The 24,534-nt window shown below is 43.4% G+C and overlaps 3 protein-coding genes across 5 annotated transcripts in view; all 3 read left to right on the top strand.

The window, feature by feature from the left end:
- The window catches only part of LOC143127317 (adenylate cyclase type 4-like), a 27,150-nt gene extending 22,858 nt beyond the window's left edge, over positions 1–4,292 (top strand). For 2 of the 3 annotated variants that reach the window (XM_076288737.1, XM_076288738.1), the window contains exons 22-26: positions 903–1,049; positions 1,328–1,435; positions 2,299–2,413; positions 2,703–2,827; positions 3,205–4,292. In XM_076288737.1, coding sequence (XP_076144852.1) covers positions 903–1,049; positions 1,328–1,435; positions 2,299–2,413; positions 2,703–2,827; positions 3,205–3,327 — 618 coding nt within the window. In that variant the 3' untranslated portion in view covers positions 3,328–4,292. The remainder of the gene's footprint in view (positions 1–902; positions 1,050–1,327; positions 1,436–2,298; positions 2,414–2,702; positions 2,828–3,204) is intronic. The other variant, XM_076288739.1, reaches the window with a different exon arrangement.
- A 452-nt stretch (positions 4,293–4,744) lies between these two features.
- On the top strand, positions 4,745–18,422 carry LOC143127029 (ubiquitin carboxyl-terminal hydrolase CYLD-like). The gene is made up of 16 exons (XM_076288332.1): positions 4,745–4,800; positions 5,331–5,535; positions 5,827–6,096; positions 6,711–7,094; positions 7,743–7,848; positions 8,643–9,196; positions 10,007–10,172; positions 10,826–10,967; positions 11,511–11,633; positions 12,422–12,513; positions 12,628–12,691; positions 13,006–13,219; positions 13,589–13,697; positions 15,392–15,510; positions 15,963–16,182; positions 17,704–18,422. The coding sequence occupies exons 2-16, from the start codon at positions 5,356–5,358 to the stop codon at positions 17,886–17,888; spliced, it is 2,928 nt and encodes a 975-aa protein (XP_076144447.1). The 5' UTR covers positions 4,745–4,800; positions 5,331–5,355; the 3' UTR covers positions 17,889–18,422.
- Positions 18,423–18,549: 127 nt separating this feature from the next.
- On the top strand, positions 18,550–21,839 carry LOC143127322 (ER membrane protein complex subunit 4). The gene is made up of 6 exons (XM_076288743.1): positions 18,550–18,694; positions 19,163–19,315; positions 19,613–19,724; positions 20,038–20,191; positions 21,276–21,436; positions 21,569–21,839. The coding sequence occupies exons 2-6, from the start codon at positions 19,212–19,214 to the stop codon at positions 21,602–21,604; spliced, it is 567 nt and encodes a 188-aa protein (XP_076144858.1). The 5' UTR covers positions 18,550–18,694; positions 19,163–19,211; the 3' UTR covers positions 21,605–21,839.
- Positions 21,840–24,534: the final 2,695 nt, after the last annotated feature.

Raw genomic sequence — 24,534 nt, forward strand, 5'->3', positions numbered from 1 at the left:
TGCGCCACCCTCCACCTATCCACTAATCGCAAAGTCAGTAGTGTTTCAGCATCCGGGTTGGCAACCTCAGGTCTGGGGGAGGGCAAGGGGATACACCGCTCTACAGTAATTTGAAAGTGATTGCAGTACCAGTTTTGGCCACAATCTTACATATGGTTCCTTTAAATAAAGGTCACTTGTAATTCCAAATGTGAACCAACAAGATTTGCAAATCTGATCTAGCAAGATAAAAAAAAATAATTTAAAGAATGAGGCTTGTAATGTAAACATAGCCTATTTGTTTACCATTTACAGAGCTTTGACAGTGGCAGAGCGTTTTCTTTTTTTTTTATCACACAATGTGAGGAGCAATTTGCTCAAACCAACAAAAAATGTGTTTGACACAAATCGCAGGCTTCAGCTCTAAGGAAACTTGCGACGGTAAAAAGTGCTCTTATAGGCAGATTGTAAGGGAAGGGGAATACCAGTCTTTTGGGCGCCACATTGAGCCGCTGACATTTTGGTTGGTTGCAGACATGCACTCCTATTGCTTGGTGGCATGATCTCGCCTGACTTGGAAAGCCCATGTCTTACATAATACAAAGGAATTCCAACACTCCGCAAAGCTTAATGCAGTTTGTCGTTTGTCAACATGCACAAAGGCTTTTAGACAGAATTACCTCATTAACATAAAGGATATAGATGTTTTTATAATTAGGGCTGTTTTGAGGCGTTATCAGTGGTGTTGTCATTGATATTTGCACTTCAAATAGATTGGCTACAAGAACATGCAAGTATGACCTTATGAAAAGGTTCACCTGGAGAGTCCCGCCCAATTATAGGTGTTGTGGTTGTGTTTGTGCTGACGAACAGTTAGTCATATTGCATTGTGTATGTGTGTGTTGTCATGTTTTATCCCACAGTACTTGTACAGCAAGTCATGCGAGTGTGTATGTGTGATGTTCGCCTCGGTGCCAGATTTCAAGGCATTTTACACAGAGAGCAGTGTGAACCACGACGGCCTAGAGTGTTTACGCTTCCTAAACGAGATCATCGTGGACTTTGATGAGGTACTAGCTGAGTGTGTATGGTATGGTAATGTTCTGAATACAAAGTTTTTCCTTTGCGTATTCAAAGACGTCTCAGTGATATCAGTCTCCCTGAAGCAGTGAATTTCTTTCTTTCATACTTTTCTTTTCTTTGTTATCTTTCTCTTCATGCACCTCTCTTATTTTTAAAAATTGTGTTTTAAATAAAAGGTTTTCAAAGTCTCCCTTTTCCCTCCCTCCCTCTCTCTCTCTCTCTCTCTCTCTCTCTCTCGTTCCCTCCCCTCCCCTCCCCATGCCAGCTGCTATCCAAGCCAAAGTTCCACGCCGTGGAGAAGATAAAGACAGTGGGCAGCACTTACATGGCGGCTGCTGGTCTCACCAAACCAAGCAAAGGAGAGGAGAGACAGGTGAGCAGGTCACTGACAGGTGCAGGCATCTGAACGTGGTGGGACGTGGCGTCCAATCAATGGTGGACTTGAGGGCTACTCACAGGCACTACACTGAGAACACGGAGCAGGCTACTGATGTACTATTAACGTCCAGACTGTAAAAGCGGGCGAAGGTACTACCCTGGGCAGTGGTAGGAGCTGAGCTAGAATGCATTAGCCAAAAGTAGGTTCGATGCCAACATTGTGCCCTTGAGCAAGGCACTTTACCATGAGTTGCTCTGGGGAGACTGCCTTCTGTAATAATCGACGTATGTATAGTCGCTTTGGATGAAAGCGTCAGCCAAATGAATAAGTAAGATAAGTAATACCCGAAGCCCAGCTTGCGCTTAAGCAGACCTGTTACTTTGAGACGCCTTTCCAGGCTGCCCAAGAGAGTTGTGGAGGGCACAAGTGCTCAGGGAGAGTTAGACCTGAGGCTTTGTCTTTATAATTAGGGCTGTTTTGAGGGCTCAAGTGCTCAGGGAGAGTTAGACCTGAGGCTTTGTCTGCTAGAGCAATGACTCTAGCACAGATTGAGACTGAGATAGAACTTGGTAAAGAAGGCAAACATTCTACAATTTACATATGACTGAGATTGTTAACATCAACATATAATCTACCAAATACATATGTGAGAAATGTCATCTTTATAGTTCTGTTGTACTTAGGGAACGATATTTGGGACTGTTGGCAAATTTGGTCAGCTGCAGAAGAATATTATCGTGCAGTAGTGGAGACACAAGCCACTTCGGTTTCATGTCAGGAAGTGTCTGCTGTATGAGCCCCTGCATGCTTCTGTTGTGTCAACATCTGATTTGTGTGGGATGTGTCGCCCCCTGCAGGAATGTAACATATCCTACAACCATGTCCGCAGCATGATTGAGTTCGCCATGGCCCTCATGAGAAAGTTGGAGAACATCAACTCTCACTCCTTCCAGAACTTCAAGCTCAGAATTGGTATGCACATCTCCTCTGCTGCGTCAGTTTATGTATAGTGATGTTAATATATTATAGTATTCATTACATTATTTAAATTTTATTATTAAATCATAGTTATATTTTGCTGCAGAGCAGTGTTTCTGTAAAACGGCTTTCTGCATTTATCAGAAAATAAGCTGAAAAATGTATGTGCAAAGTTAAGTTTTTCTTTTTTTTTGTCAAAAGTATATTACATCTAAAATGTTTTATAATCCCCCTCTAATACATACCCACACACAAATCTGTGATTTGTGTCCTCTCTGTGCAGGAATAAACCATGGACCTGTGATTGCGGGTGTGATTGGAGCACATAAACCTCAGTATGATATCTGGGGCAACACTGTGAACGTGGCCAGCAGAATGGACAGCACTGGAGAACTGGACAAGATACAGGTGAGGGAGAAAGTGTGTGTGTGTGTGTGTGTGTGTGTTTGTGTGTGTGTGTGTGTGTGTGTGTGTGTGTGTGTGTGTGTGTGTGTGTGTAGTTTAGCCCAAAATTATTCATGTTCATGCTAATTTATGATTAATTGCGCATTGTTATTTGACCAATGGGTTTCTGTAGACGATACTGTAAATAACGATTTAAAAATGCTATTTGTATGTGTCTTTGATCATAGAAGATATTGTATTGATTCAAATTTTGTGGAGGGAAAAAAACTGTATAAAATGAAATTGTATGTGTATGGGAGAGAGGGACAGAAATAATTCAATAAATATAAAGAAAGAGAGAAGGAAAACAAAGATAAAGCTTTTCCCTTCCGTCTTTGCAGATTACAGAGGAGACCAAGAAGGTAGCGGAGTCACTGGGCTTCAGTGTAACTCTGAGAGGAGTCATCACTGTGAAGGGAAAGGGAGAGCTGACCACCTATTTCATCAACCATGAGCACTCTTAATGGTCACTGCAGGGTCAGGGAGGGTCAGTCTCACAACTCTCCCCAGGTGCTCACAGAAGAAGAGGTCCAAAGTGGTGCATGACTTTCTATGGAGGGAACACTCCACACAGACACACACACACACACACACACACACACATACACACACATACACAGCCCATCATCAAGCACTTTGTTGGGAGAAAGATGTACAGTTGATCTAAAGAGCTGGTTAAGCTCATTCCCATATGAACCCATATATGGGCATACACTACAGACCACAATGAGCACTGCCATGTAGAATCTGGAAATGTCACGCGTATGGAAACACACGTATGAGTTTATGAAGATGGTGAATGAGAACAGCAAACTTCACTTCACCTCACACTTCCTGAACCACAGACTCCCCCTTCCATTCCAAAACACATCATGTTATTATTGACACTGATCACATCTCCCCTCTCTGTCGCTTCTCAGTCAATTGTCTGCAATTCACAAGTCACAGGTCCCATGGACCACAATGCAGGTGATGATGACTCATCACGTCACATCAGAGTCAGCTGTGGCTAAAGACATGAAGGAGAGTTTACACGGTCTATACCACAATCACTACCTAACCAAAGAACTGGGTATACCAATGACTCCTTACCACAAAGCTGTCCTATTAACTCATGTCTATTAATATGTAGCCTATGTGTCATATGAATGATATGTTTCAGACCACATAATGTCAACCAGGACTTTAGCTGTTGTGTTCATTAATTATGGATCAGGTCAACATCTCATCTTCATCCTGTTTAATAATTATGTTGTCACACCATTACAAGAAAAACATTTGTGTCCTCTACTATTTTTATTTATTTTATTTTTATTTTTTCAAAAAAGGAGCATGAAGTCAGTTGAACCCTCAAGCTGCCTTATGTATGTTGTTTATGGAGACTGCACTGGTTGCCAGTTTTAAAAATGCTTGAATGCACTATTTTAATAATATATATTCATGTATAGCATACATGTTTGTTAGAGTTTTGTCTATGTCCGTTTGGGCAACATTTAAATATGCAATAGGAATTAAATCTGCACTGTGTAAAATAAAGTGAAGCCTAGGCTACTTCTGACAGTTTTGTGTGTTTGCGTTGGTGTATAATTCATGCCATTTCAAACGCACAATGTGCGTCTGAGACAAAGGTGCGACAGAGGTTGCGTAAAATAGTAATTTCTGTAAGATGGTGACGGGTAGGCCCTCTCGGTTGTACAGTCATTTAGCCCTCGGAAGTTCTCGGCACACATGCAGCGTGTGCAATGGAATTTCCCTCAATGTTTAACCACGCCCAAAAGGAGCTTTGATTGGTCCGCAAGACAAGATAGCAAACTTTTCTTTTATTTCATTGGATATTTGTGGCGTCAGTATAGTCATTTCCTGCTTTTGGGCGTGAGATAGCTTTGTTTTCTGCGCGACGTGGTGTCAAAGTTTTTAACTCTGAGATGTCATTATCGGTAAGTTGGCTGCAATAACTTTACCTTTACTTTTCATCTTTGGATTGTTTAATTGGTGAAGTCTAGGAACTAGGCTATTTCGATTTCACGTTGCCAACCTAGTCAGTTAGTTAGTAGACTAAAATCGCCAGACAGAGAACAAGGAAATAACATAGCCTAATTCGCTTCTTCATAAACACACTGATATTCGTTCAAAGTAGGCTGTCGTTAAGTTGCGCAACTACTTTTGTTGTAGTTGCCTTCGTCATAGAAAATATAGGTGGTAGCCTAGGCTACTTTGAACACTTCTTCTGTCGAAATACTTTGTCACAGAGTTCTGATGTGTGGATGATGCATTTTAGCTGCTATGGCTATGGACTGACCTATGGGACTGACTGATGGCAGGTGTTGATGTTCCATAGAATGCTTATGTCGTCAACAAACATCCTTGCACTGATAGACTAGCCTAACCCATGAACTGCTGGTCTCAGCAATAGGCTACTTCTCCTTACTATCTTTATTTAACTCTTTAACTTGTTTATACGCTACAGTGAGTCCGTCCATCGCCAATTCACTATGTCCGGAGTCACACGTAACCAAAGCAGAAGACGGCGTCCCCCAAAAATGTTTCTGGTGGCGTCCGATATGAAGATTCAGGACCACCTGGATGGAACCATTCGGGTGCTACGGGGGTACTTGTGCCAGGAGCAAGAAAGCCTGGAAAAGAATGGAAAAGTGGAGCAGTTGTGGGTTAAAGTAAGAGGCTTGTTCTCTTCCATACCCGCACACACCCCTGCACTCTGATCTCTTAAGCATCTCTTTAGCCTATTCTAGATTGTGGCCACTGGCCACTCATTCTTTGTGTACAAGACACTCACTCACTCACTCATTGCCCTGTTCCAAAACATACCCACATTTAAACACACTCAATCACTCCTGTTCCAAAACATAGCCTAGCATAGGTTGGGAGCTGCCTCTGTATTTGTGAAGTGCTTCCTTCAACCACAAATAGTCTTTCTTTTCCATTTTTATCTACCTGTATCCCAGGTACTAGACAACGGCGGGATGGTCAAGATTGACAGGCGCGTTCTAATTGAGATACCCCCGGACCAGGCCGGCCTTTTGGAGCCAGTTACAGAGCCGGAGGCCCGACTTAAACTTTTCAGCAAACCCCATCGGCTGCAGCGCCTGGCTCTCCTGCCTTTGGGATCACCTGTAACTGTGGTAATGAACCAAGACTTGGCTGAGGCAGAGCTTCGATACAGGGGACCCCTTACTGGAGGGAGTTCAGCCGTGTTCTTTGGGGTACAGCTTAAGGTAGGTGTTGGCTGAAATGATGCATACAGGGTAATTGGTTTGTGTTCTTACAGTCATTCTGTCCAAGTGCTGTTTCAATTGTGATGTGTGGTAGTGGAGCTGGGCTAGCATGCAGTAGTCTGAAAAGTTGTGGGTTCCACCGTTGTGCCCTTGAACAAGGCACTTAACCACTAGTTGCTCCGGGGTCAGTGGCCCTTGTAATAAAGTTGATCTATGGTCTTTTGAGCCCCCACCGTGTGGCAGCACTGCCTTGAAGTCAACGGTGGGGGCCCAAAAAACCATCAAGCAATATAATTGACATATGTAAGTCGCTTTGGAAAGAAGTGTCGGCTAAATGAATAAGTGTAAATGCAAATGTAACTGTTTCATTTAGGTGTGTTTCATTCAGTGTGACATTTCAATCATGGGAATTCTTCGGGGCTGTGCATGTGCGGGGATCGAGGTCATTTCCCAGTCCCATCCCTATCTCTCTCCAACTTCACTTCCTGTCTCCACGGTCCACTCAATTAAAGGGTGTGATTGAAATTATACCACAAGGGAAAATGTAAAAAAAAAAAAAAAAAAAAAAATGATATTAAAATCAAATTCTCTCTCCTCTCTCTTCCCTCTTGTAGGGTCGGGCAGCAGGGAAGGGCTTCAGCAACGGCTCCTACAAGGGCCACCAGCTCTTCACCTGCCCTGAGGCGTGCGCACTCTTCGTCTCAGCCAGCCAGCTCACCCTGCGGCGCTCCTCGCACGAGACCGACGCCGAACGCTACCCGTCTCACACAGCTGGCGTCCCGCACAACCCCGTTGGCGGTCCCGCCGCCGGCGTCCAGCAGCCGGTGAGCGTCCTGCCTCGCACGGCGGAGTCTATCCCGGCTCCGGCTCCGCCACTGCTGCCGCAGGGCCAGCGGGTGATTTTCACCCAAGACGAGGTCACGCAGACGGGGAAGGTGGCGTTCTGTGGGGCCCTTCCTGGCAGGACCCCTGGAGGACTGTATGTGGGCTTGATTCTGGTGAGTGTGAAGAGAGGCAAGGTTGTGTGTGAGCGTGTGCGTGTGCTTGTTTGAGAGATAGAGAGACTAAATGTGTTTTAATCATTAGCCTTTCATACATGTATCTCTCTCTCTGTGTGTGTGTGTGTGTGTGTGCGCGTGTGTGTGTGTGTGTGATTGTTTGTACATTTGAAAGACAAAATGTTTTTCACCTTTGGCCTATCATATTTACATAAGTCTGTGTTTGGTACATAGTTAGTGTTTGCATTTGTCTAACAGATACTATGTGTGTTTATGTATGTATATGTGAGTATTTTTGTGTGTGTGTTTGTGTTGCAGAATGTTTGGTGTATGTGGGTGTGTGTGTATGCTGAAATGAATGCATGTGAAAGCTGGGGATTTTTTCTGTTTTGTTTTTGCTGGGTTTTTTTTTTCCTGTGTCAGGTCTGCCTGAGAATGGATGCCGCCTTGGAAGACTCATAGTGCTGGTGTTGTTTGAATGATGTTTTGAGTTCAAGTTAGTTCAGCTTGTATGTTTGTGTTTGTGGTTATGCGTTTTTGACTTTCTATGGCTGTGCCATTTATTTCTCCTAGAGCATTAGCATTGACGTGTGTGTGTGTGTGTGTGTGTGTGTGTGTGCGTGCGTGTGTGCGTGTGTGTGTGTGCAGGACAACCCGGTGGGTTCGTGGGATGGCACGTATAACAACCATAAGCTGTGCTCCCTCCCTTCTCCTCATTACGGTCATCTCCTCCCCCTGTCCAAAGTCACTCCAGGTAAACTCCCGTTCCACACACAGCTTCTCTCTTCCTCCTACCACTTCTCGTCCTGATCTCTTGTATGTCCAGATGGTGTGTACCAGTACAGTTTACCAGTAAAGTTCATGGGTCAGCCCTCTTGGACCACTACTTTATTCTCTATCCGAGAAACCTCTGCACTAGTCTCTCTCAGCCCTCACAGTGCTGGACTTGTGTCTGTTTATACTCCTCGTATATCTCGGCTGTGTAGTGCATAGCAGGATGTTGATCTTAGAGTAGAATTCCCCTGGCTCCGTGCACCTTATTCACGGAAAGACAAAAGACCTTTTTGGCTGGTTGCTTTTTTTTTGTGTGAAAACAAGTCAACTTCTGCCAAAAATGCACCACGCAGGTGCCAGCTCTGAAATTTCCTTGTCCATTTCAAGGCGTGCATTGTGTCCGATTGTTTTGGTAATCGCTATTCATTCCAGAGGAAGTGAGTGAGTGTGTTTTTTTTCCCACCAAATTTCATGGGTATTAAATGGTATAAATAGGTTTAAATAAATTGTAAAAAAGTGAACAGGAAGAGTTACTTCCTGACATCGTGTCCACTACACTTCTGTAGCCTCACCCTCTCCTTACTTTAAGTCTGACTTGTTTGCATATTCATATTTAGTCTGTATTCCTCTTTAATCGTGATCATGACTGACTCTCTGTCATATTTATATTCAGAATAATTAACTAAGCATCAGAAGTATCACAATAAATCAGAGTGTAGACTTTAATACAACATCTCTTTCTCTCTCTCTTCTCTTCACCTCTACACCTCTCAGTGGAAACCAGACCCCAGAAGTCCCCCCCTCCAGTTGTGAACCCCAGACCCGCCCTGATGCCCCCTTCCCTGCCCCCCCCAAAACCTGCCCTGGTGCCTGTGCTGCCCCCCTTCCCCAAAATGTCCTTAAAGCCTGTAACTGCCCCTAAACCCACCTCGCCAAATCTCCCAGTCACTGCGTCGTCCCCTCCTCCTTACCATAGTAAAGTACCTCTTCAGCCCCCGGCAAAGATGGCCGCCTCGCCCCCGAGCGTTGCCCCGAAATCCCCGCCACCCCCTCCCCCCGCCAACCTCAAGCCCTCCGTCAGGCCGCCGCCCATGCCACTTTACCCCAGCACGGACCAATCCCGCTCGAGCTCCAACGGCCTCCCGCGCCCACCCTCCCCTCCGCAGCCGGAGGAGGCAGAGTTTGAGGCGGAGGAGGCGGACACGGGGCCGGGGCTGGGGCTGGAGCTGGGGTCCATGGTGGAGGTGAACGAGCCTGCGCAGTACGGAGTCATCCGCTGGATCGGACGCATCCGCGGCATTTCTCAGCTCGTCGCTGGAGTAGAGCTGGTACGCATTAGATTGCATCACGCGAAGCAGCAAGCAATAGCACATTTCTAATTGGCATGCAATTACATGTGTATCATAACAATCCTCAATTACAACGTATCAATATGGTAAGAAAGTTACTCAGTCACTTTTTAAATCATAAGAATCAATTCCATCATAGGACTCCATTTTATGGTTGTCTTCAGGTGCATTATATGATTGCATCATTCACCGTATTACTAGGCCTACACTACATGTAGAGTTGTGTCTTATATCATCATGTATCATAGTCTGTATATTCAGAGTGTGTGTGCACCTCTTGGCCTTTATTTTGACCTAGGGTTGTGTAAGTAAGTTACCTTACAGTCATACATGAACACAGTGGAATATATTATACCACTGTGTTTCAGAGATGAATCATCCTTACATTACTCTCTGTATTCGGTATGTGAGTATCCTGTTTTGTGGTCGTAGTTTTGGACTTTGTTTCTCGTCGGTAGTTTCCCCTACCAACGGTGCAGTGCATGCAGTAGAAAACAAACCATGCAAACACAGATAAGAAAAACCACGCAGTGCAGGTCATGCAGTATGACATGGCAAATTCTTAAAAGTGTAACTCCAGAGTAAAGCCCATGCAGTGATGATGCAAATAATCGGTCTTGCTCAAAACACCACCAATTAACAAAATGTTGCTCTCAATCAAAAGTTTGAAGTTGTTAACTACCATACAAACCCTAGGTTGTTTTTACTCTGGAGTTACACTTTAATGTGCCTTTATGGATCCGTTTATGAATTTATCTCTCCCTCTCTCCCTCTCTGTCTCTCTCTCAGGACCAGGAGATAACGGCGGGCACAGATGGCAGTTACCTTGGCGATCGCTACTTCCGGTGCCCGCCCAATAAGGGCCTGTTTGTGAAGCTGCGCAGCTGTAGACGGGACTCCAGGTTCCCCGCCCCCGAGACGCGAATCAACCAGGTGGAACGCTGCAACTCCATCGGTGTGTGAAAGAAAGAAATGAGGGGACTGAACATGGCCCTTTAACTGTGATTGTAATATTGCTGTGTGTGTGTGTGTGTGTAAGAAGTGTGTGTGTGTGTGTGTGTGTGTAAGAAGTGTGTGTGTGTGTGTGTAAGAAGTGTGTGTGTGTGTGTGTTTGTGTGTAAGAAGTGTGTGTGTGTGTGTGTGTGTAAGAAGTGTGTGTGTGTGTGTGTTTGTGTGTAAGAAGTGTGTGTGTGTGTGTGTGTGTGTGTAAGAAGTGTGTGTGTGTGTGTGTGGTGTGTGTGTGTGTAAGAAGTGTGTGTGTGTGTGTGTGTGGTGTGTGAGAGACTGTGTTTCTGGGTTGTATGTTACCACTGCCATTTCATTTGATGATGTTGCAAGCCAGACAGACAGAGAGACGGAGTGTGTGTGGTGGGCCAGCACGTGTGTCTTTGTGCTGCTATGCGTGGGTTGCTACATGGCTCACTTCCATGTGTAAAATGTCATCATGAATGCCATTAGAATGAAAATGTTTTATATGTTTCCAGCTTTTCTTTTTCTCTTCAAATTTCAGTATTCCCTACACCAGAGAGCATCTTCAACTCATATCATATTTCGTGCGCTTTGGACTTTGTGAGGCTCATGTATGTTGGTTTGTTGTGTGTCTGCTAGCGTTTGCAGAGTGGGGCAGTGAGCGTGTCGAGGAGCACACCCCGCCAGTATCCGGCCCAGAGGCCAGACAACACTACCATGGCTGGAAGAAGGGCATCCAGGGACACCTCAACTCCTGCTACCTGGACGCCACTCTCTTCAGGTAAAAAAATAAAACACACACACACACAGACTCATTTCTTTCTCTCACACATAATAACTAAGCACATCGCACACAAGCACATGCAGATGGTTGGAAATCTTCTGACTCCACCCTCTCCACCCATCAGTCTCCCTCATTTATCTCTCTCTCTCTCTCTCTCTGAGCTTATGCTACTTCAACCCTCTCTCTTTTTACTTACCTTTTACACATTAAAACAGCTTTGTATCTGGTGTGATCAGCATATCTCTCTCTCAGTTCAGTTCAATGACATAACATTTAATTCAGTTAATTTCAAGTGAGTTTTATTAGTGTGACAACTATTTTTTGTATTGCCAAAGCAAAACATTTAAACTCTATCTATCTATCTATCTCTCTTTCTCTCCTTCTCTTTCTCTCTTGCGCTCTCTCTCTCTCGCTCTCTCACGCTCTCTCTCTCTCTCCTCTTTCTCTCTCTCTCTCTTTCGCCCTCTCTCCCCTCTCGCTCTCTTTCTTTTTCTCCTTCTCTCCCTCTCTCTCTCCCTCTCTCTCTCTCCCTCTCTCTAGTCTGTTCTCCTGCTGTAGTTCTGCAGACTCCGTGCTCTTCTGTCCCCCGAGGCTGCAGGATGGCGCCCACAGTCGCACAGCTCAGGACCTACTACGCTGTGAAATTGTCAACCCCCTGCGCAGGTGTGTGTGTGTGGTTTGAGTATGCATGAATGCATCAGTGTGTTTCTGTGTGTGTGTGTGTGGTTTGACTATGCATGAGTGTGTGTGTGTGTGTGTGTATGTGTGTGTGTGGTTTGACTATGCATGAATGCATGCATCTGTGTGTGTTTGTGTGTGTGGTTTGTATATGCATATGTCTGTGTGTTGTTTGAGCATGCATACAGTATATACATACATACCAGTAATGTCTCTCTCTTTCTCCGTCTCTCTCACACACACAGAGAGAGAGAGAGAGAGAGAGAGAGAGAAAGAAAGAGAGTGAGAGAGATTTTTGTGTTCGTACTGAGACCAAATTAAGTTAAGTTAAATCTTCAGTGGATTGGATTTGTAGATTTTGCACCTACTAAATGTCAGTATTGGTAATGAGCTATTGCAACAGGACTGAATGTCAGTATTGGCAATGTGCTATTGAACCTTAATTAGGGAATGGCAGTGTTGGTAATGTGCTATTGAACCTTAATTAGTGAATGTCAGTATTGGTAATGTGCTATTGTAACAGGACTGAATGTCAGTATTGGCAATGTGCTATTGAACCTTAATTAGGTGAATGGCAGTATTGGTAATGTGCTATTGAACCTTAATTAGTGAATGTCAGTATTGGCAATGTGCTATTGACCCTTAATTAGTGAATGTCAGTATTGGTAATGTGCTATTGCAACAGGACACCTCCAAGTGGAGACATTTGGAGGCCGTATATGCTGTGCACCACATGTGTTGTTTGTGTTTACATCTTGCCCCTGCATTTGCAGGTATGGGTATGTGTGTGCCAGTAAAACCATGGCCTTACGGAAACTATTAGAGGCGGAAACCACAGATGCTGGCTTCACCAATCAGGAGAAAGGTAACCTGTTTCATTGTCATTGTATATGTGTGTGTGTGTGTGTTTGCATTGGTGTATGTTTAGGCGTGTGTGTTTATGGCCCGAGGTGTGTTAAAATCACAGCTTTCCTTTCAGACCCAGAGGAGTTCCTCAACAAGCTTTTCCAGCTCTTGCGGGTGGAGCCTCTCCTGAGAATCAGGTAATCCAGAACTGTCACATACCTTCACCTTGCCTCATCGCTGGAGTCTTTCCGTTGTTCTTCCTGTTTGGTGGTTTTGTCTGCCCCCCCCCCTCCTCCCTCCTCCCATAATGAGTAAGAGCTTGGACATTCCATGTGTTTTTGTGTGACATGATTTATGCGCATTTCTCTCTTGCTCTCCTACCGTCTCTCACTGTGTTTTTCCATGACTCTTTCATGCTCTCTCGCTCTCACTCGCTCGTTCATTTTCTCCCTCCCTCACCCTCTCACCCACTGACCTGCTCACTCACTTTCTCCCTTCCTTTCTTTCTCAGGTCAATGAACCATCAGCCTCAGGAGTGTCACCTCTACCAGCTCTTCCCTCCCTCCACGGCCCCCTCTCCATCCTCTCCTGCTCTCTCTCCATCCCTCTCTCCGGGCCCCCTCTCCCCCATCCCTCTCTCCCCTCCGGCCGGTCACCTGAGGGTGGCCAGTGTGCAGGCGCTACTGGAGGCCTCCTTCATCCACTCAGGGCTCAAGTTTGCTGAGGTAACTCTTACTCTTATTGGCTGAGTGTCGCTGTCCCTGTCCAATAACGCTATCTGATTGGATGATGAGTTTTGTTTTTCGAACAGCCCAAGTGGGTTATTGGCTGTAATTCCTGATATGATATGATAAGGATATCATATTGCTCATCATCCATCATGATAAATAACCATGTGACAGATTTAAACTCTGAAAATCCTCTCTAGAGAAATAACTAAGATAATCTATTTTTTTGCATCGTTCTAATTTGCAGTTGAAAGACCAGTTTGAGTGTAGGCCAGTTTCGTTTTGTTTGTATTTTTGTTTGTTTGTTTATTTGTTTATTTTTGTATCGTGTTGGAGCCACGGCTCACCTCCCCTATTTCTCTCCAGGCTCCCTCCTGTCTGCCGCTGCTCATGCCCAGGTTTGGGAAGGACTTCAAGATGTTCGACGCCATCCTGCCATCACTAACCCTGGACATCACAGACCTGCTGGACGAGAGTAAGCATCTACATAGCCACTGATGACATACTCATACATTCTATGATTTTTTTTTTTTTTAAATATATTTTTTGGGGCTTTTATGCCTTTAATCTGATAGGACAGTGAAGTGAGCAGTGTTGTGCGTGAACAAGTTCAAAAGAACGCGTTCATTGAACACGCTCATTTTTTCGTGAACGTTGAACTGAACGCAACACATTTTTTAATAAAGAACTTGAACGTGAATTAGTTCACATTATGTGTCATGAACGGCAGACATCACTGTAAATGAACGTTAGAATTTGTTTTCCATTAAAAACTAAGTGACATCTGTTTTCTCTTTTGAAACGCAACGAGAGAAAGTTCCTCCCTCCTGTATTATCGCTGGTGCCGCTTAAATCATGTATCACCAGACAGAAATGGTTTTGACATTGTGTGCGCAATGCATTGCGGGCAACGTTGTGTCCGGCTGAGAATACGGTAGTCAGATAGTTGAATAGCATACTGGCTTCCGCACAACGTTACCGTGATGAATTGCAGCAGAGCGGAGAGTGAGAGAAAGCGCTGCAATTTTAAAAAATATGGCTAGTGGAAGTGATGGCACGGAGACTGGTCTACCTTGTCTGTACTGCTGCAAGTTTCATCACCTGGTAAGAAACCCACAATTGCAGTGTCATGAGCAAATGTCTACAATGAGCAGCTTCAAAGAACGTATAGTGATTTCTAGCTCGTAATGTGAAAAAAAGTATTTATTTGAATATCTCACGAAAAAAGTCAAATGAACTGAACTTTGAACTAGTTCAGAATTAAAATTGTGAACTTTGAACGTGAACTGCTCACTTTGAGCATGTATGAACTGAACTTGAACTAGTTCAGAAAAGCTGTGAACTGGCACAACACTGGAAGTGAGTGACAAGAAGCAAGTGGGAGAGAGAAAAGGGGTGGAATCAGGAAATTACCTGGGCCGGACTCGAACCTGGGTCACTGTGGGCACTTGGACCTGAATGTGTTATGAGCGCTGTAGCCAGCCACTGTGATACAGTGCCCCCCATACCCATTTTATACCATCAATATTACATACCTACATAGTGGTATGTGTGTGTGTGTGTGTGTATATATATATATATATATATATATATATATATATATATATAATATAGCATATAGCATATGTTTATGTTTATAGTATATGGCAGACACTTTTGTCCAAAGTGACCTACAGTGACCTCAATAAGCAAAATTATGTTATGGTAACTGTGGATTTAGTGACTTTTCTGAAACTTCCTCATTCCTCACTCGGCCATTGCAGGAACACACTGTACACCTTAGAAGATGAGTAAGCAGCTTAAAGGTGGTTTGAGTTGTGAGGATGTGATGAATTTATGTGGGTTGCACAATCATTGTGGTTCCACAGCTCAGCTGATGCTCACCAAGTGAAGGGACTACACCCAGTAAATCCTTTCTGTTCAGTCATTTTGAATGAAACATCTGTGTTGAAGAGGGGCTCCAGCAAAGTGCACGACAACATGAAAAATGTCTTGTACATGAACTAAAGCCATTATGGGTGGTGTTAAAGCACAGGCCCCTTTTGTGTCAATTAGAATGTGTAGATTGTAAATCCAGCTGTTTGTGTGTGTGTGTGTGTGTGTGTGTGTGTGTGTGTGTGTGTGTGTGTGTGTGTGTGTGTGTGTGTGTGTGTGTGTGTGTGTCTTTAGCGCTGCGGCAGTGTAGCATCTGCCAGTCGCTGGCCCATTGGGAGTGTCTGCAATGCTATGAGGACCAGGACATCACGCCTGGCCGCCTCAAACAGTTCTGCCACACCTGCAATACACAGGTATACATACACACACACACACACACACACACACACACACACACACACACACACACACACACACACACACACACACACACACACACAACATACCTCGGGGAGTGCCTAATTTTCTGGAACTCTCCACTGAATAAGCTATGTACAGCACCCATCCAAATTGCTGAGTCTATAGCTGTGCCAACTGCAATGGCTGCCACCATTTGTACTATTTCTCTATACTTGATAAACTGAATGAAGCCCCTCTTCCGGAGTAGGTAGTTATAGACATAGAGCGCTAAATATTTGAGTATAAATTGCTGTATACATGCTTTCCTACTGCTGATCAACACATTCACACAAACAAACACATACCACTAAAACGGCCTTACTAGAGTCATACTAGATTGCCATTGCCACACACACACACACACACACACACTGACCTTTTCAACCCTCCTGTGTGTCCCGGGCAGGTGCACACGCATAAGAAGCGCGCGTCGCACCACTCTGAGCGTGTGCGGGTCCCCGAGGGCCCCTGGGCGGAGCAGTGGGAGGGGCCACTGGGTGGCAGCCGGCAGCGGCTGGAGCTCTTCGCCGTCACCTGCATTGAAACGAGCCACTACGTCAGCTTCGTGCGCCACGGACCGCTGCCCACCGACTGGCTCTTCTTCGACAGCATGGCCGACAGGGAGGGTGAGATGGCCAAAACATACTTGAGTCTAAGGCAGATCTCACACGGACACGCTATTTTCACCTGACTCACCTAAGGCAGGCAGATAAACAATGACCCATTGTTGAAAAAAAGAAAACGTGACTTCATCAGTTGAACTATTTTTTACTTTGTGGGCCTCGCCTTGCTAACCTGACTCTCGCCAGATGAAATTTGTTCCGCCTAGCTCCACTCATCCATCTGGGATCAATCCATTGGAGTGTTGCTTCAGTAGGCTGGGCCTAATCAAAAAATGCTTGCATATGATTGAATAAGCCACTTGTCCGTCATCTATTGACGTGCTACTTAAACCACTCACATCGAAGCCAACCCGTGACGCTGATAACAGTCTCACAGTCGCTTCTACGCTATGTCACATCTATGAAACTCCCGCCCTGCGTCCTGATTGGCTGTACCATAAATTCTGGTGCAGAAATCACTCTCAATGGAAGAGGTCCCAGATGGATGTGAGTGAAGCTAGGTGGAGCTAGCGGAACGAAATTCATCTGGCGAGAGTCAGGTTATCGCCTTGCACCTTGCTCATCTAAACGTGATGCACGTGGCAATGGTCAGTTGTACCATTTTGATAGGACAGTGGTTCTCAACTGGTGTGCCGTGAGGCAAAGAGGTGTGCCGTGGAATTTTGAGCCCAATGCGTTTTTATACAGGCTTCTAGTCATAAAGTGGATGTAATAAAGTAGCCTAATGGCTACAGGCCTATTAATAATAATAATAATAATAATAATAATAAGCTTTATTTGTATAGCACCTTTCATACACAGAATGCAGCTCAAAGTGCTTTACATTTGAAACATTTAACACAATAATAGAGAAGAAAATGGGCAACAATTTCCTACAAGTTCTTCAGTCATTCCTCTTTGTTCCAATCAGCAACATATCAGAAATACTTCAGAAATACAGCGGTCATGTCCTTAGAATGTTCTTAGTATTTGGTGTGACTATTGCCTATATGCCACACATCTCATGGAAGATTTTTTAGCCAGCACAAACATTGTCGATTGACCATCACCTGCATTGTTTTAGCGTACCTGTTAACATGGACCCGGTTGGGTGTTAAAAGTTGCGCAATACAAGTTGAGCACCTGAGGTGAAAAAAAGTGTATCTGTGAGCGGCCTTTTATGGCATCATAGATCCTGACATTTCAGGAGTGTCCTACCCATTAATGAGTTGGTGATCGCCTGAGAAATTAAATTATTTTTTTTACAAATACAATTCTGCAATTGTAAAATACCAATAAAATGCTAAATTATTGTTTTACACCTAGGCAAAGCACAGAGGCCAAAACATTGAGTGCATTTGTTGATATTGTTGTAATACTGTTTTGAGGACAGTCACTTTTTTTCTCTGTCAAACCTGTAGTTACTTGTTGTATGATTTCATAGACATTAGTGTTTGTTTATGTTTTTGTGTGTGTGTGTGTGTGTGTGTGTGTTTGTGTGTGTGTGTATTTGCGGGTATTCACATCACCTCTGTCCTCCTCCAGGTGGGGAGAATGGCTTCAATGTGCCTCAAGTGAGGTCGTGTCCAGAGGTAGGCCGCTACCTCAGCCTATCCGAAGAGGAGTTGAGCAGGCTGGACCCCGCCTCCCTGCGTGACACCGTCCGTCGGCTGCTCTGCGACTCTTACATGTGTCTGTACCACTGCCCCCAGATCAGCCTCTACAAGTGATGCTGACACACAAACACACACTTATGTGTTTGTGCCGCTGTGGACAGATCCGACGTGACCTGTGAAATGAATACACAGGCAAACACAGATGCAGAGACGCATACACAAACAAACAAACAAACAAACAAACAAACACCATTCCATCTCTGCCTTAAAAAATGTGCTACGCCGAAAAGTTTGCCTCACCTATCTGCAGTGGTGTGAGTTTCAGTTATAAACACAAGGCCAGTTCCAGTGTTGCAGTACAATTCCCTTTTTGCACATTCCTTCAGATCAGTTTGTATATAGTTACAAGCAGTAATAGCATAAGCCTGCAGCCTTGTTATATTTTTGTATTTATTTTGAGATAAAAATTCAAGCATTTGTAATTTGTAAATCATAAAACTAAAATGAACATGATATTTGTGCACTGTTGTTGTTGGTTTAAAGGCAATGGAGTATATTAAAAATGGCACTTTTTTATTATTATTATTATTGTGTTTACAAATGTTTCTGTATATTCTACTTGACATAAAGTCCTATGTTTATTTCCAATACTTTTGTGTCTCGTCATTCAAACACTTCACAGTGGCATAGACTATCATTCAGAAAGAAAACAGATGAAGCAGCAAAAGAAAAACAGTCGGCACCATATCTGGGGAACAGCAAATAAGCAGAGGAAGTGCTGTACTACGTCATCACTCTGCGTCAAAGGGAAAAGGACAGTCGCACTGTAGTGGGTTCCTCTACGATATTCACACATACAATAAGTGTTTTCTCAGCTGTCGGTGAACACTAACTTTCTCAAGCCACATCTGTCGAATAAAGTAAGTATTAGTGGTGGGAATGTACGTAGATATTAGTGGGTTAAAGTTGAGTTTACAGTGTTACGTCTTAATAACGTCACCGTTTTGAAGGGTTGTCAGTTAGCGCACCCAAGCTTTTAGCTAGCTAGCGCTAAAACGTTAAAAACGTTAACGTTAATTGCTTACTTGATCGTTAGTCAGCATAGTGGCATCCTCTGTTATTTGTTCATGACACCCTTAAAAACAACGAGGCACCACAATGATTATGAGGTTAGATTGTGAGTGCTGATATGGTGTCAAACGTGGACAATCATTACGGTTTTACCCAGCTAACATATTATAGGCCTATATACCATTGGGATATATAGCCTATATATTGACATATATTCATGAAAAAGACTAAACCATTCATTTAATGGATCGTGTGTGATTGTTGTGTACGGTGGACCGACTCAAACTCACGTGTCCTCTCCATCTGCTATCATCCAGGTCTAGGTTCCCTTGGCTGCTTGACTGGCTGAGTGAGTGAGTGAAGGTCATGTCATCTCCAGGTGGACAGGGCGGAGGGGCGTTGTCTACGAGAGGTGGAGCTGGGGCCCGGAGGATGAAATGGGCTCTAGAGCTTAGCCTCGGCAACATGCGGTGAGGCCCAAGCTCTCTGGGAAGAGGCTTTTTATTTACATTTACGGTTAATTTAGCAGACGCTTTTGTCCGCTTTTATTGTGAGAGGTGGCGGAAAAAAAGACCTAAACGTTGTACACTGAATAGGAAAACTAAGTGTTTACAGAAAGGGGTCACTGCTACAAGACCACAGAAATAGAAACCTTTCTTCAGTACACTTCATTACATGTTGAATTTAACCTTCAGACACTCTCTGTTTTATAAATGGCCCATTAATACGTCCTGTCCTGCTTATGCTCTGACATTGATCTTCTTCAGGAGTCGTGACCGGCAGGGTGGCCAGGGGGACGCCATGTACCCCATTGGCTACTCCGACAAGCCCGTTCCTGACACCAGTGTCCAGGAGACAGACCGCAACTTAGTGGAAAAGGTAACAACCAGAGTGGTTTTGTAATGGTGTATACGTGCTTTAGATTTATAGCATCCTGAAATTAACATGTAATTTTATGTGTCATGTAGAGATATGTGTGTGTGTGTTTTTTATTTTTTAAACATGTCCTTAATTTGATCTAATGACGAATGTTTCACCTTCCCCTTTCTTTCCCTTCTATCTCTCACCTGTTTTTTATACACTCTCTCTCTCTCTTCACCCCAAATCACTTCTGTCCTCTGTTCTTTTCTGCCTCTTTCTGTACTTCTCTTCCTGTCTACATCTCTCTCTCTCTCCCTTTCTTTCTGTGCAGAGGTGCTGGGATGTGGCCCTGGGCCCACTGAAGCAGATCCCCATGAACCTGTTCATCATGTACATGTCTGGGAACACCATCTCCATCTTCCCCATCATGATGGTGTGCATGATGGCCTGGAGGCCCATCCAAGCCCTCATGGCCATCTCTGCCAGTGAGTGCTGGCCTATCTAGCATCACACCCATTAATGCCATTTAGTCATAATCCACATTGGCCGATTTAAAGGAGCATGAACATGGGGGCTCATGAACATACCCTCAGAGTGTAGCGCTGTAACTGCCTGGCTGCTTTAGCTGCTGGCTGCAGCAACTCAAGCTAGATAAAAAACAGTCGTTGTGGGGGCTTTTTCGTATCGACAGTACTCTGTGACCTCGAGAAACAGAGAATAATCGCTGGATTTCTCCTTTAAAGTGCTCATAAGGTAGCCTGACGAGCCAGACCCACATTTAAATGTAGGGTCTGGGCACTCACCGTTCGCAGTGCTCAGTCCGAGGGGCGGGATAATCGGTTGTCTTTCAAATTCCCTCTGCAAGCAATAGGACAGCGCCGAGTCCCATGCGTTTTCCCACCAGCGGAGCTAGTTGGCTAGTTCAAACTTTTGTCATCTTAAAACAAGCTTAACTCGTGTCACACTGTTGGCCAACAGCAACATCCATCTTCTTTGTTTTCAAGTAGCAGGGAATTCAAGCCAAACCGTTGCAACTCTGCCATCAATCATTATGTTAAGCCCACCTAACGACTCTATACACGATTTGATTGGCCTGATTGGCCTTGGATAGAAGTTTAATTGTTCGGGCTCACAAGCCAACGGAGAGTTGCTAGACTAGCCCTGGAAGCAAATGTAATTTGCTGCCGCTAGGGTGCGTCTAGATTTCTAGGCTACTCGTAAGGCTGATTAGATTTAAAATGAAGCAGAGTAGGACTGCAGACATCGGTAGCATTGTCTGGCTACATCTCTGCCAGTGAATCTGGTCCTAAGCTCACCTCCACATGGCTGTTATTAATGTTGTTGTCAATATGGCTAATGTTAATGTCTATCAGGATTGTCACGGTCTAACAAGAAATTGTGAGAAATTGCACAAAATATGGCTAAGTATCTAAAGATTGTTATGTACAGTAGGTTTTCAGTATTTAAGAAATGACATTCTGTATTCTATAAATGGCATCCTATAAATAGCATGTTCAACTATGTCTTTCTTTCTTTCGTTCTTTCTTTCTTTACTTTCCTCCTGCTTAGCCTTTAAGCTGCTGGAGAGCTCTAGTCAGCAGTGGTTGCAAGGTCTGGTGTATCTCGTGGGAAACCTACTGGGTGCCGCATTGGCCATCTATAAGTGTCAGTCAATGGGGCTCCTGCCGACACACTCGTCTGATTGGTTGGCATTCATAGAACCGCCCCAGGTAGGATTCTGTTTTATTTTTATTTTCCTCATTTACATTCTAATGTTCTAAAACTATGCTCTTACAGGTTGTCACAAGTAATTTGATCACGTCTCTCTCTCTCTCTCTCTGTCATATCCCTGCTTTAAACAGCGGATGGAGATTATGGGTGGAGGAATGGTGTTGTGAAGATGGAAGAAGACACATCTACATGCTTAACATCCTTTACACACACACTCTTTTTCCTACAGCAGATCCTGAGCCTACTGTAATAATTATGCTAATGTTTTTTTGTTTTGTTTGTTTTTGTCTTTTGCATCTTAACCTGCATTAATTTATATTTTTGTTGTGTTTACTTTCTGCCCTGTTTTTTTTCTCTGATGACACATGTAATAAAGGCAACATCTTGTGCTGTTTTCAGAAATGTGTTTCTCTTACTTTAATTTGCATGAATATCTAGTTATCAAACATACCATGACTGATCAGGTAGTTGGCCATGAGTTTGAGGTTATGTAATTTGCTATACATTTCAAACCAGTGCTTGCTGGAATGGAGGGTTGTTCAGACACCATTGTAGTGCAGAAAAAATGAACTTCCTTCTTCACAGTTTTGCCTCTGATGTGTCACCCTGCAGTGTGATGTCTGTTATTATCTTGAGGCATGTGACCTGTTGAGTATAAGGTGTGGCCGTTTAAAGAAGAATTTCGGCCATCAAGGTCACCAAGTACTGTCGGTTCAGAAAAAAAAAACAGCTAGAGCCGCCAGGCAGCTACAGTGCTACACACATTACCGTGAGTAAACATGCCCCCAGAGTGTAGCATTGTAGCTCCTGTCTCGAGGTAATTTTTTTATTTTATTTTTTTCGTACCGACAGGCTACTCAATGACCTCGAGAAACTGAGACCGAATAGATTAAGTTTTTAGGTCCACAAGGCCTACCAGCTTTAGATTTTCAAGTTCTACTAAATTCTCATTCAGGGCCGAGCAGGTCTCCACTGATTGAGATTACTTACCTAGTCTATCCTAGTATATGATTTGACTAAACTGAAGCAATCTCTTGGTTTATAGCACCAATGCTTAGAGGGTTAAATATGACTTTTGCAATGAGCAGGCCCTCAGCAAATAACTTAATGTTGAAAAAACCTCAATCATGACTAAATATGCAGTGTTGGGCAAGTTACTTCAAAATCGTAATGTATTATGTATTACTTATTACTGTCATTTCAAAGTAATTTGTTACATTATAATATTACTGTCTCTGAATTGTAAGGCATTACACTACTATTGTATTACTTTTAAGTTACTTTTACCAAAATATTTTTGATTTGGAATTCTAAATGCAGTTTATTATGCTCAATGCAGCTCATTGCACTTCTAATGGAGGGCGATGTGGTATAACATAATGACTGAGCTAGGCTTAAGGCTAACAACAGTAGAATGCAATAGGCGCAGTGATGGCTCATGATGCAATACAAGGAACAATCATAGCCAGAATTTTGTTAAAAGCAGACAAAAGGTCGAAGTCTGGTCAATTGTGATAGAAATGCTGTAACTTTAGGCTTAGGCCTACTCATTAAAATCAACAGAGAGCCCACTACCTGTATATTGTAACCCAAAACTTGTCAAGACAGGCTACACAGTGCCGCTGCTGGCCATTTTGGTGCCCTAACTGCTGAAATACAGTATTAACCCAAGTATGTCATCATATGGCCAACTATAAAGATGTAATCTGCCTGTTCCTAGGGATGGGTATTTCTGAAACATGTAATATGTATTTGTATTTCAAATACAAAATAGTATTTTGTCATTTGTATTTTATTGGGTTGAAGGAAATGGCTCTTAGTAGATACTACACACAGGTGTAATGAATAATGGGTAATTAGGCAACAATGGTTTATTTTTATCGCAATCAGCTAATGTGAGAACAGCTGTGTTCAAAGACACACAGCTTTTCAGTGACGGCTATTGTTGAAGCATCAGCTCTGGTCTGAAGCACTGGTGTGAAGTCGTATGCAAGTAAAGATGAGTAAGTTTACCTGTGCAAGTTCACATAAGGACACCGACAAAGGCAACCATGTCCTATTGTCTCCATGCCAATCTTTAACAGAAAAAATGTCAGATATCTCAATGAACCACAATGACATCAATAGATGGTAAGGTGTTGAGTGTGTTTGAATTCCCTTCCTTGTAGCATCCTTTTCAGCATTCTATAGTGGGGACAAGTTCACCTTGTTTAATTAAATAACAATTCTATTTCTTTATTAGCTGCATACTTGAGGTTGGAGATATATCAGAAGGCATATCAAGTTTCTCACATACTGGAACTTCAAGATACATAGGCTTATGATTTTCTTATTCAGTTCTGCACTGGACTTGAATTACGAAATTCGGCACAGATACACAATTATGATTTTGGCCTATTGATTATAATTTGGTTAATTGAAAGCTCTGTCAGTCGTTTTGGATAAGCATCAGCTAGATGACTAAATGTAATTGTAAATTCTTGAATTATTATTCTGATCACACTACATGGACTTGCATACGGTTACCGTATACTATTTGGTATGACGGGACAAATTGTATTGTTTTTTATAGTTTTAATAGGCTAAATCAGTGGTTCTCAACCTTTTTTGAGCAAACGCCCCCCTGACCTTACTTTGATCATCTGGGGCCCCCCCCCACACACACACACAATAAAAAAAAAAAATACACCCCTGGGTGGGCTATAGGCCACTCACACTCATGCTATGTTGCTTAAATAACAAAACGAGCCCATTTCTGTGCTGTTTTGGTTTCTTCTGGAATTATAACAAAATGTCCCTATGAGCCTATTTTATTATTAAGCAGATTTAGCCCACTGTTAGAAGCAATAGGCAGTGTTGCCACAGTTACCTTGAAAAAGTAATCTGATTACTGATTACTGATTACTCCTTTAAAAAGTAACTTAGTTACTTTACTGATTACTTGATTTTAAAAGTAACTAAGTTAGATTACAAGTTACTTTATTAGTTACTTTCACCGCACAGCCTCTGCTTGGCTTATCTCTGCAGCGCACATGTGAGAGATTACAGGCTTCCTCCTGCAGGTATTTGGAAGCACTGCAAAAGAAGTTTTTAATAT

Source organism: Alosa pseudoharengus, unplaced genomic scaffold (assembly GCF_046254945.1).
Source record: "Alosa pseudoharengus isolate Yale_2024_CS ecotype anadromous, Long Island Sound unplaced genomic scaffold, YU_APseudo_1.1 YU_APseudo_1.1_scf_17, whole genome shotgun sequence".
Lineage (NCBI taxonomy): Eukaryota > Metazoa > Chordata > Actinopteri > Clupeiformes > Clupeidae > Alosa > Alosa pseudoharengus.

Excerpts from the sequence above, each read along its gene's own strand:
- LOC143127029 (XM_076288332.1), top strand. The coding sequence starts at position 5,356 with ATGTCCGGAGTCACACGTAACCAAAGCAGAAGACGGCGTCCCCCAAAA. Across the intron at positions 5,536-5,826 it reads TGGAGCAGTTGTGGGTTAAA|GTACTAGACAACGGCGGGAT; the intron begins GTAAGAGGCTTG and ends CCTGTATCCCAG. Across the intron at positions 9,197-10,006 it reads TCGTCGCTGGAGTAGAGCTG|GACCAGGAGATAACGGCGGG; the intron begins GTACGCATTAGA and ends TCTCTCTCTCAG.
- LOC143127322 (XM_076288743.1), top strand. The coding sequence starts at position 19,212 with ATGTCATCTCCAGGTGGACAGGGCGGAGGGGCGTTGTCTACGAGAGGT. Across the intron at positions 19,316-19,612 it reads CTTAGCCTCGGCAACATGCG|GAGTCGTGACCGGCAGGGTG; the intron begins GTGAGGCCCAAG and ends GATCTTCTTCAG. Across the intron at positions 21,437-21,568 it reads CATTCATAGAACCGCCCCAG|CGGATGGAGATTATGGGTGG; the intron begins GTAGGATTCTGT and ends TGCTTTAAACAG.